The 12,184-nt window shown below is 46.1% G+C and overlaps 2 protein-coding genes across 6 annotated transcripts in view; one reads left to right on the top strand and one right to left on the bottom strand.

The window, feature by feature from the left end:
* Nucleotides 1-4,001, top strand: part of NSF (N-ethylmaleimide sensitive factor, vesicle fusing ATPase) — a 150,102-nt gene extending 146,101 nt beyond the window's left edge. Inside the window, exons 20-22 of one of the 2 annotated variants that reach the window (XM_086687594.1) lie at nucleotides 1,845-1,900; nucleotides 2,061-2,160; nucleotides 2,360-4,001. In XM_086687594.1, coding sequence (XP_086543720.1) covers nucleotides 1,845-1,900; nucleotides 2,061-2,160; nucleotides 2,360-2,362 — 159 coding nt within the window. In that variant the 3' untranslated portion in view covers nucleotides 2,363-4,001. The remainder of the gene's footprint in view (nucleotides 1-1,844; nucleotides 1,901-2,060; nucleotides 2,161-2,359) is intronic. The other variant, XM_086687595.1, reaches the window with a different exon arrangement.
* Nucleotides 4,002-8,364: 4,363 nt separating this feature from the next.
* WNT3 (Wnt family member 3) overlaps nucleotides 8,365-12,184 on the bottom strand; it is a 48,220-nt gene continuing 44,400 nt past the window's right edge. The window contains exon 5 of one of the 4 annotated variants that reach the window (XM_086687590.1): nucleotides 8,365-10,174. In XM_086687590.1, the coding sequence (XP_086543716.1) occupies nucleotides 9,946-10,174 (229 nt within the window). In that variant the 3' untranslated portion in view covers nucleotides 8,365-9,945. The remainder of the gene's footprint in view (nucleotides 10,175-12,184) is intronic. The other 3 variants (XM_086687591.1, XM_086687593.1, XM_086687592.1) reach the window with 3 other exon arrangements.

The raw sequence follows: 12,184 nt of genomic DNA, 5'->3' as shown, positions 1-12,184 counted from the left end.
TTTTTCAATAATTGCAGAGAAGAAACTATGTGGGTTTTTCTCTCCAGTCCCTACCCCTTCTTCCTTTGATGCCTGCAGGTCAGTGATCACCTTAATGCCTCTATGTATGTGGGGCAGAAAGTGAGAGTGGGGCACTCGGGCCTAATCTTCAGCGACTGACACTTCAGAGGCCTCTGAGTTTGAACCCCTTCATGTCAAATGGATTTCGTGCAGCTGAGTGAATTCTCTTTAGATCTGCCTTAGAGAGACTGAGCCTAAGTGAAGAGGCATGTAGTTGAGCAGAATATAAGTCATGTTACCTCTCTGTTCACTCTACACGATTCTGTTAAAACTTGCACAGTGCTGAGTATCTGCTCTGACTGGATGTCACCTGAGGGAATAAAGTCATTTATCTAGATTACTTTTTTCCTCCCTTTCTCTTGACTTTTAATTCCATAGCTACAGGCAAGTCAGTAAGTCGTTGCTCACACATATTAAATATATTTAATGGGCAAAGACCTGCAAGTACGGACTACAGCTGAGCTCCAGCCAGTTCCATTTTTTTAAAGAACTTGACAATTGATTCATATGTAATTCTATTCCCAAAGAGGGAAAATGTTTCTTTTGTTAGTTCTTCTTACTTTTTCTCAGTCCTTTGTAGTCTGACCTCTTAACTTTTGATACATTTGAAACTTCTGTTGGATGTTTTTCTGGGGATAGAAGAGAAGACATCTTAAAGAAAGAGAAAACAAAACTGTGGTTGGAGGGATCCAATTGTACCTTTCTGCACAGCCGCACCGACGTTTGAAAGCTACTCCTGGAGGGCAGGGAGTTCCCTCTGGGGAAAGACGCCTGCCCGGGAGCATTTTTTAAAAGTTAGGCATGTTTCTCACAATAAAAATTCATCTTACGGAAGATGTTTTTAATCATCATTTTTTTAGATAACATCTCTGGCTGACCACTGGGAACAAAGTATATTTAAACAAATGAGTAAATATGAATATAAAAGGAAAATGAATAGAGAGCAATAGTAATAACCTAAATCTAGCCCCCGAACCAAAACTTCTCTATCTTCACCTGGACTCATGATGCCTTTTTTTTTTTTTTTTTAAGATGCTATTTTTAAGTAATCTCTATACCCAGTGCAGGGCTCGAACCCACAACCCGGAGATCAAGAGTTGTATGCTCCATTGACTGAGCCAGCCAGGCGCCCCATGCGTGATGCTTTTCTGTCGGGAGACCCAGATTATCCAGGCGTCACGTTAGGGGAGTCAGCCCCACTCTTCCTTTTTTTACTTTCAGCACAATTTTTTTTTAATTAATTGCAAAGAAGAAACTATGTGAGGGAGACCAAGGCTAAGAAAAGCTAACGTGTCAATCGTGAATAGATGGTAGGCTACTTTTTAGTCACCCTCAACTGGTTTTAAGTTTGGTCTCACCTTTTTTTTTTTTTTTTTTTTCATTTTGGTTTTTTTGGTCTCAGTTTTATATACCTTGCATAATAAGTTCTATGACTTGGATGCCCTTTGAGCCCCCAAGAGTGGCCACTGTCTGCTCTCACACGTGTCCTCTTACACAGTGCTAGCTAACGGGACACTCAGCTGAGGTGCCTGGGAATGACCAGCTGGGTCATTTGGAACCTCATGCCCAGCAATTGTCTGCTTGGAAATCCTGCTCACTCCTCTGGAATGAGGTCATCGGCTTCGCTCTGTGTCAGAATGCTGGTCAGGGAGCAGGTTAACACATTTCTGTGACTCAGCAGAGCGCTGGAGGAAGTATGAAACCACGCATTTCCTTGGCGTGAAGTGCATAGTTATTAGAAGGTACCATTAACCCATCTTCTTTATTTCTTCTGTTGTGTTTAGATGGATCCCGAATACCGTGTGAGAAAATTCTTGGCCCTCTTAAGAGAAGAAGGAGCGTAAGTACATGCAACACTTAAGACCGTCAGCCAGACTTACCACTCTGTTAAATTCCACTGCCTATTCTAAGACTTGCTCTACAGTGCATATAAATTTGAATTCTCAACCTTTCTTGGACAACTTTGTTTCCATTTATTAGAGTTCTTCACTGTGTTGTAGGCCTGAGAGACCAAGCAAGGAAATTGGTTGTTCTGTTGGTTTGTTCTCCTTGTCCTGCTTCGCAAAACTTCCTTGTCACAATGCAGGAAAAAACTCAATGGTACATATTTATTGGAGCCTGCTTTTAAATGCATGGGGCTATGACCGTTTTCTTTTGTGAAATGCTTATCTAATAGCAAATGCATAGTGAAAAACGTAGAAAAACCATTAAGAAGCTTTTAGTGATTTTGTGACGCATGGTTTTTTTGTAGACCCTCATCTGGTTTTTTGTTTGTTTGTTTTGGGTATTTCTTTTTCAGTAGCCCCCTTGACTTTGAAAACGGACTCTTTGCACACACACAGTGACCAAGGGAAGTGACCAAGGTGAAGATGGCCTGGGATCTTCACTCAACTCAAGATCCTGGACAAAGTGAAACAGTCCCTACCTTCAACACGTGCTCACTCTGCATGATTAGTGCAATAAAACTCCCTCCCTTGTGCTTACTCAGATATTCTGCTGTTTTGTGGAAGGTACAAATTCGCTTTAGAATGCTGTGCTTACCTTTCTGTGCAAGCTAAGATGATTTCTTCTTCCTCGGTCTTTAAGTGCGGGTGATGTACTACACTTGTGAACACTACACGTTTTAAGCTCCCCACCGCCATCGCCACCCAACCCCCTCAGTAAACGTAACAATGTTCCAAGACAACACTTGGCTTCTTAGAAGGAAGACTTTCTAGATGTAAACCAGGAAGAGTGACTGGAAGTGTGGGTTCAAAGGGATTATCTTACAACTCCCCTGTGCTAACACTAAAGGTACTTGGGTATTTGGTTTAGGTTCTCCCAGAAAACTGGTGGTTATCTTTGCCTGAAGGAACAGGGCTTTGAATTTCGAAATGCTGTTCTCAATCATTTTCAGAGATGTTTCCAAGTTGCAGTCAAAAGGTCTTTCTTAATAGGAAGTCTGATTATTACTGTGTTGGCCGTGGCATATCCTCAATGTTACTGACTTGCTCTGTGGTAAGAGATCTGCTAACCGTTACCGCTTGGTAGCTTGTTGTTCAAGACTTATTAAAGACCCATGTGGAAAAAGCGTACACCCCTAAATAGAAAGGAGTCGTTACAATAAAATCATTTATAAATTTTCAGCACGTTACTAGTGTCCAATTCTAAATGGGACAATTCTTTGTAATATTAAAGGCTTATTAGTATCCTTAGCTCAACAACTTAGAATTTATCCTCCCTTTATTTTAAACCATCTGTACTATCTAGCATCTGTTAAATAAAACACTTTTCTCCAGAAGACACTGTTTTCTAGCCCTTGCCCTCTGAGTCTTTTAACATCCATTCCAGTACATTTAACACATTTCCTTTACCCTCTACACTCTTCTTCCAAAGGGAAGGAGAGCCCGTGGTTTGTCTTATAATGGAGTCAAAAGGAGTTAATTAGGTCATCATATTTGTGATGAGACTTACAGAGCAGGCCACTCTCTCCCCACTGCTGCTTAAAACGCAGGGACAGGCAATCAGAAGCCATCTGAAGGGGCTTTACGCCGCCCAGGGACTTGTTGCCACAGTGGCACTTAGGTGTAGCTCTGTCATTTGTCCCCGTGGTAGAAGGCAAATTGTCTCCAGATCTTGCCATCTATGTATTTTTGGTTGACTTCAGTGTCATATCTATCTTGTTTTGGGTTTTCATCCCTAGCTTATTTTGTGGCTTTTTAAAAAGTGGATTGTATTGTGAAATTCTGTGATTCCCGGTGGCCAGTATCTTGGATTCCCTTATCTGTTTTACAGCTTGCCTCTTTTCTCTTCCTGTGAAAGCAGCACACATTGTATTAACTTATGTCTCTTGTTAAATGAGGTTGATTTCTTGGTGTTTTGTCCAAAACTATATTGAAAAATATAAATATATTGTTTAATGCAAATGAAGGAATGCAATAAAGAATATCTATACTTGAAAACATTCTGTAGACCAGTATTTTGTATGAAACAGTGTGTATGACTGATAGGAATGTGTGAAGAAGAGGGGGCTCAGAAGAGCCCCTCCTTGCTTTGTTACAACTAGTCTAAGGAGATGGATTGTTTTTATTTAAACATCTCTGGTTTGGGGCACCTGGGTGGGCTCAGTTGGTTAAGCGTCCAACTTCAGCTCAGGTCATGATCTCACGGTTTGTGAGTTCGAGCCCTGCCTTGGGCTCTGTGCTGACAGCTCAGAGCCTGGAGCTGCTTCCGATTCTGTGTCTCCCTCTCTCTCCGCCCTTCCCCTGCTTGCTCTCTCTCTCTCTCTCTCTCTTAAAAATAAACATTAAGGGGCGCCTGGGTGGTGCAGTCAGTTAAGCGTCCGACTTCAGCCAAGGCACGATCTCGCAGTCCGTGAGTTCGAGCCCCGCATCGGGCTCTGGGCTGATGGCTCGGAGCCTGGAGCCTGTTTCCGATTCTGTGTCTCCCTCTCTCTCTGCCCCTCCCCCGTTCATGCTCTGTCTCTCTCTGTCCCAAAAATAAAAATAAACGTTGAAAAAAAAAATTAAAAAAAAAAAATAAAATAAAATAAACATTAAAAAAAAAACTGATTTTCACTATTTAGGGAAGTATAGTCATTTAAAAAGAAAAATAGATCACTAGTATATTTTCAGATGTTAATGCGCAACAAGAATCTCCATACTTATTTTACTTATTTGCACCTTATTAAAAAACAAGTTATACCAAAGCTATAAATGGGTTAGGAACACTCCAGAAAAGAAAATTGTTTCGCAGAATTACTCCTTCCTGTGAAATGCACAAACCAAGGGATTCAGACACTCTCAGTGGGATTTCTTCACCTGTTTCATTTTGGAATCCTGCATCCTTTTTCATTTTTCTGAGCTATAGGATCTCTTAGTCTAAAAGCCCAATCTTCAGAGGTGGACCAGGCTGGGATGAAAGGCAGCTCAGAGAATCAGCAAGGCTCAGTGGGAAGAGGTCAGTTTCAGAGCCTCTCTGACAGCAGGATCAGCTCGCCAGGAGTTGTCTATACCTCCTAGGAGGACCCTAGGCCACCCTGGTCCCTGTGTAGCCTCGAGAAGGTGGGGTCTTGAAGTTATCCCAGAACTGTGATGGGCAGAGCAAGAGAGGGTCTGAGGTCACAGGCTTAGTGACAAAGCAAAGGAGACTGCAGCCAGCTGCTGCCTTGGGTTTCTTCACATACGGATCCACTGTGAACAGGCTAGTTTTTGTCAGAAAATGTAATTAAAACTTCAAAAAAAGGCTATCTCCTCCTTTCTGTTATTTGTACATCTTCACTCAAATACCTTTAAAAAGATATAACAGAAAAACCATAATGGTGGCTAAAATCTGAAACATGGTTTGCCTTAAGGCTGTCTTTTCATGTCCCAAAACCTGCAGTGAACAGCCTCCGCTTTAAGTTTCCACAGCAAGTCATGGAGTAGATTCGAGTGTGTAAATCATGAAGTCCTGGTTAACAGACTTGTTGAAGCACCGAGTCAGCGATCAACAACCAGCCCAGCCCAAGCACAAAAGGTGAAAGCAAGATTTCATGCTCCTCGCCTGGCCGCTTGATTCATAAGCCTCGTCAAAGACGACACTGGGGAAGGTGTGGATGAAAGTTCAAAAACGCATGTAAATTTCAGAAGTTGCTGCAAAATGATCTAAGTTTCTCCTCCACTGGCAAGCGGTGCTGAGACTGGGCCCTGGAGCTGCGCCCACAGAGGCCGTGTGCTGTGCGGACAATGTGGCCTTACAATGCAGCACAGAGCACCTTTGAGGGGCAAGAATCCCGAGCCGTGAAGACAGAATTTGCAAGGAGGACTCATGTTTGAAATTTTCCCAGCATACGGTCTCTCCACACAACTGACTTTGCCCCACTATTTGAGGAGTTTAAGATTAATGGTAAGGTAACTCTTTGCCTCCTAGAAAGTTCTCTGTTAAGAGAAATGATGACAGCGGAGTAACCATAAATTTTGCTGCATTAACTTCACCTGTGTGTATGTAGATCACCTGCAGCTTACGTGTCCGTCCACATACCCAGGGTGGCCTGGATCTACCACTGGACCATTGGATACCGTCACTGGATGCACCTAGAATAGCCTCACCACCATCTCTCCCCTGCTTCTCTGCCTTTCCTTTGCCTTTATTTGTTCTTCTTCCCCTCAGCCTTGAATGCACACATTTTCTTCCCTTTTTTCATAAAATACTGCTTTGAAAGGAATCTCATTATATTGTCTCTTTCAGATCTTTTTTTTTTAAAGGTTAAAATTTTTTTTAATATTTATTTTTGAGAGAGAGAGAGAGAAAGAGAGAGAGCGCAAGCAGGGGAGGTGCAGAGAGAGAGAGAGAAATGGAGACACAAAATCTAAAGCAGGCTCCAGGCTCTGAGCTGTCAGCACAGAGCCCAACATGGGGCTTAAACCCACAAGCCGTGAGATCATGACCTGAGCTGAAGTCGGACACTCAGCTGACTGAGCCACCCAGGTGGCCCAAAGATTTTTTTTTAAGTTTATTTATTTTGAGAGAGAGCGCACGAGTGGGGGGAGGGGCAGAAAGAGAGGGCGCGAGAGAGAACCCCAAGCAGGCTCTGCACTGTCTCACAGAGCTGTGAGATCATGACCTGAGCCGAAATCGAGTCGGATGCTTAGCCGACTGAGCCACCCAGGCGCCCCTTGGATCTTTATTTTTTTAAAACTTCCTCTTGTTTTTAGATGTTTATTAGTATTTATACTTATGGAGAAACTGAACGTTCAAGCACTGCAATAAACTGTGTTCTCTTTAATCATAGTATATGATTAATCATAGAAAGGATTACAAATGGCCTTGGTAAGTATGAATAGGGACCATTTAAATATTTGGCAATCTTCTAGGTTAAAAAAAAAAAAAAACTACCCAGAATGCTGGGGTAGATGAGTATTGGCTTTCTGTCAAAGTTAAAGTACAAGATGAGCAGGGCTGTAAGATACAGAGATTTCCGTATACTTTCCACGTCCAATTTCTTGTGCCGCCGATACCACCATTTTTGTGGTTTAAGCTTTTCAGGGACTAAATAAAGACACGTAACGGGCACAGTAAAATTCATGAACTTGTAGTAGCCATTCCTAATCGAAGGTTAGAGGCCTGAATTGTAGCACGAGACAGCCCGTCACCACCACACAGGGCAGACCACTTTATTTTTATGTTTTTCTATGCAGTGAGATGAGTAAGATTTGCTTCTAATAAAGGTAAATCAGGAGAAAGAAAAAGCAAAAGCATTTTAGCCGTGCTACATAAACCGAAGGTGACATTTTATGGGTAGGTCTGAAGACCAAAGGATCGTCTATTGTCATAAAACCGAGTTATAGCCTCTCACTGTTGAGAAAGCATTGCTTGGGAGTCTCAGGTGAGTCCTTTTGAAGCAGCGTTTTGAGAAGAGAATGCCCTTCCCAGAACGTGCCCACTGGGGAGTCCTTTCTGCCCCATCGCAAGCTGCAAATGACACCTGTTCCAGGCCACCCAGAGGCTAGGGCACACCACTTCATCTTCCTGACCCACCTACCCCTTCTGTAGATTAGCTAGCAGCGGGGGGAGCCATTTCCAGTCAAGTTTCATTTTCAATAGAGCAAATCCTATTTTCCCAATAAATGGAGTTGAAAACATGGGTGAGGAAAGGATTAACCAACCCCATGGTCTGCTGGCCTGGAGCCACATCTCTGAGTGTCTGTGACATTAATTTGTGCAGTGGAGGTGCCTGAGTCTATGAAAAGCATTAGCGCCCAACTGCTTACTTGCAAAACTGGGAATTATCTGTTGGATGTTGACTTAGAGCAAAGTAAGCCTGTAAGAAAGCCCTGCAGTGGATCAGACCTACTGTCCCTGATGTCTCCGATGATCCCGCTTAGAGAACAGAGGGAATGGCTTTGATTTGGGGCACTAACTTAAGGGTGCAGGTGGAGGCCAGCACATCCAGAATCGGATACTCTCGACCTCCTGAGCATTAATCTGGAAACTCCACACACGGTACAATGTATCCGTTTTAAGTTTGTTTACCTTCTCTTTAATGACTTAACAGAAAAAAACTGCATGATGAAATATATTTTCTCCAAATATATATATATTTATATAATATATAATCTTAGTTAACTCAAAGGTATATACATTGTATAATAAATAATATTTATAAAAAGAGACTTTTTGAATATAAAATCAAAAAGATCAACAACTTCTACAACTTTTTACAAAACTTTGGATACAGCAGGTTGGTAGGAAATTTCTGTTGGATACTATTACCTGACTACGGCAAGAATAATTACAATGCACTCAATGTACTATTATTAAATAATTACTTGTCAGCTACTTGAATACGCCCCAGAAACATGACTTTATCACTTTTAATATAGAATACATAGATATGAAAAGACTGTTTTTGAAAATTTGTATCCATTCTGCTGAAATAATTCTCACATAAAGCAAGCATCATCTGGTTGACATGATTTAAAACTTCAGTCTAAGGTGAGGTGGGGAGGGGCATTTCAGACTCTCTGGAGAGGGGATGGGGGGTGGATCTTTATCAGGGCTCGTTGCCAGCGGATTCAAGAGGGCGGGCATGGCTTCTAGATGGTGGCGGCAAGCCTGCCTGGGCAAGCGGGAAGACCCCGGAACCTTAGGTCAGCGTGAGGCAGACCAGAGAGAGAAGGGAGAAAAGGAAGAAACGACTTTGTTCTGGACTATTCTTCCCGATTCTCCTTAAGACACAGCTGCATCGATTCATACTGTCCGGTCCGCCTGCCTCCATTCTGCTAGCCTCCTTCAGGACGCGCCAGAGGACCAGCAAAGAGCAAGGGGAACTCGGCCGTGAGGGGCTTTACCCGAGGGACCGAGTGACCGCTTGCCCCGCTTCGGACACCCAACCCTGATCCTTGGTAACTGCGCGGATGGGTGCGGTGTCCGCATGCAGACGAGGCCGGAGGGTGCGTGTTAAAGAACTCGGCGCTTCTGTTTACCCACACAGGCCAAAGAGAGAAAAGGAGGCCAGAAGACGTGTCTGCTTCACAGAGGAGATGAAGGAGCGACTTTTAACCCCCCCACCCCCGGCCCCTTCCCCCGTCTACGAGTCACCAAATTGGAACTTCGGGACCAGATCGCCACTCACTGACCCTTTGTCTAACTTCTACCAAGGTGGCCTAGACTCCCAGCCACTCTACCTGGACTTGTTTTTGTGGAGAATCTGCCGGTGAGCCGGGCTGGGAGGGATTGAACGGCCCCGTCTAAAGGTACCACTTGTTGCTTTAGGAAGCTACTGGAGCTGCAGAAGGCCGGCCCCCTTGAAACATAACCTATTTACATCATCCTCTGAAAACCAACAAAAACAAAACAAGCAAAACAACCCCACCGTCCCGCGTTACTGGTGGAAACCGCAGAATGGGCAACAAGAGGGGAGCGGCTCTGACTGCAGGTCCTAAGAGCCTCTTGTGCAGAACCGGGTTACAGAGAAAACGAGACAGAACACACAGCTGCTTTTCAAACAGCTTACCAGGCCACCCAGCGCTCCTGGTTCTTCAAAACTCAAAATCCTACTCCCACAATCGCCTTGGGCCTCCCTACCACTTTATCCTAGCTCAACCTATGGCTTTTGTCAGAGTGTGGAAGGACATCAGATTTGCACAGGAGGAGACGGAGAAAAGGAGACCGCAGGGGTCTGTCCTACTTCGTAACTCCCACCTCACGGGCGTCTTGGCGCATCACCAGAAGGAGCGGTCTGGAAACAGAATCTTGCCCGTGCTGAAGTCTTCACCACCGGGCAGAGAGCTCACGGTAGCCCAGCCTGTTCTGTCGGAGTAGAATTTTTTTTTTTTCCATTTTTTATTTTCTTTAACATGTGCAAAGAGAAGCCTGGGGTCCGTTCCTATCAGACCCTGGAGAACTAAAGAGAAAGCCCCTTCTTTAAAAACCACACACCATCCAGAGCAGGGTGAGAGACTTAAGAGAGAGCGCGAGGGGGGCCTCCCCGTCAGCGGGCGGCTCGGGTCCAGGTAATTTACCGCACGGGCGTCTGGCAACAGTCCGGGTTCCTTGCTGTCTGGTGCTGAGGGCTGAGCCCGGCTCCAGGTCCTGCTTCCCATGGGACTTCGGTGAATCTGCCCAGCCACACACTTCACCCGTTCCCACTGCCCTTTGGAAAACAAAGAGGAAGAATTAAGAGACGCAATGCCTTTCTCAGAGAAACCACCCGTTGGGGGGCTGAGATCCGAGGCTGATGACAGGCGACCTCGACGCTTCTCGACACTTCTCGTGTGCCCAGGGGCTAACGGGGGCACTTAAGTGGCTTTTCCACACCCCCTGCCCTCCTCTGCTTTTGGGGCCTGCCGCTGAGGAAGGGCGCGAGATTTAAACAGGAACGGTAGGGCTTTAGCCGCCACCGATGTGGATCCAAATCCTACCTGCCCCACCTTCTAGCTGGGAGCTCAGGCAGCAGGGAGCCCGGGCGTGGGCAGCTGTCCTCTTGCAAGAATCTGCCCTGTGTAGACCCCGGGGAAACCCTGCCAGTCTAGCCCCCCCGCCCCATTCCCGCCGAGAGTGGACCCGTGCCCTGTGCTTCCCTGTCGCACTGATAGTTTGATGATGAGCCGTCCACACAGGAGCACGTCTATTTAATTAACTGCGAATAATTCCTTCTCAGGAGAGCACCAAAGTGCACATCTTACTCATTTGTGTACTTCCATCTCATAAAGGATTTGAGCCCCAAAGCGCTTTTGTGGGCATCCCCAATCAACCCTCCACTCCTCAGGGAGCTGACAAGACCAAGGGAAGATCATTTTCCGGGGGCAGAAACCGAGGCTCAGCCAGATTAAAGGGACATGTCCAAGGTTTTGCAGCAAGTTAGTGACAGATCCAGCCCTTGGGGCCAGCCAGGCCACCTGACTCTTGTCCAGAGACCTGTCCAGCTTACTGGGCTCACAACATCTGAATAACAAGGAATAAACCCAGTACTTGCCAAGGGAGGAAATGAGTGGTAAAGCATGAAACCCAGAAGCTACAAGCAATGGAGAAGATGTTTTCCCCACCCGGGGGGCCCGGGAATCTCTGGCCTTCCTCTGGTAGAAAGCCATTTGACTGGGGCTCACTCCCCACCCAGCGGGTGGAGGGCACATGTCCCTGCCGGCCTGTCTTGAAAGTTCCCATCTTGCCCATGGCGTCAGTGTGGATGAAACGACGGGAGAGATAACCAGGTCTCAGCCAATCTTGGGCCTGTGGCTTCTGATCAAGCAGCAGGCTTGGGGGAAGTCGCTCTCGGAGGTCGGCTCTGCTTAGCCTGGGAATCTTTGCCGCCTCCTCGGACCATGTGCCAGGCCCTGTGTATACAGCCGTACGACGACCCCGTGAGGGACTGGCTCTTATCCCCAGTTCACAAACGAGGGAGCCAGGGCACAGAGAAGCTCAACAGCTCGTCCCAAATCACACAACAAGTAGAGTGTTTGTTCAAAGGGCACCACATTGGGAGAGAGTCCTCCACTCGTCCCAGAGCAAGGGCTCCAGAGTGACCGGAGAGGAGGGGCCTGGGGACCCGATCTACCTAGACGTGGCATCTTGAAAACGTGTCTACGTGGCACTTTTATAAGGCTGGAAAAAACACTATTCTACTTCAGAAATGGGAGAAAAGAGGGCTGAAGATGTACTGATACCTCTTAGGGTCAGTACTAACCCCAGGGGCGGAAGGCAGGGGATTTTCTGGAGCCTGAGGGTCAAGACACCTCCTTCTCTGCTTGGCAGATGGCTCTTCTTGGCTGCCCACCTGGAGGAGGGGACGTGCTGGGACGCAGCTGCGGGTCTGAACCAACGACCCCCTAGAGCCCCCTAGAGCCACTGATGGGACCTGGGCTGCTGCTGCTACGGCCTCTGCAGTTGCCACACACGAAGCTTCCTGGAGGCAGAGACCTGGGCTCAGTGTTCCGACCCCAGCAATGGGTAAGCCAGACAGATGTCCAGTGTGAGTGTTCTGAAATTCTGACTTCCCCAAAGCTCCCTCTCAGAATGGCCACGTCCTGCTTGATGGTGGGGACACCATGTTGCCTCTGGCCATAGTGGCCATGCTACAATGGGCCTGTGAGCTCTTTCACGGTCGCTAACTCTTCTATCCTCGTGAGAAGCAAGAAATGAAACTTGGCCAGGTGATGACACCATC

This window comes from Puma concolor, chromosome E1 (assembly GCF_028749965.1).
Source record: "Puma concolor isolate L17-30 chromosome E1, mPumCon1.1.hap2, whole genome shotgun sequence".
NCBI classification, from domain to species: Eukaryota; Metazoa; Chordata; class Mammalia; order Carnivora; family Felidae; genus Puma; species Puma concolor.
This window is presented reverse-complemented; position numbering and strand designations above follow the sequence as displayed.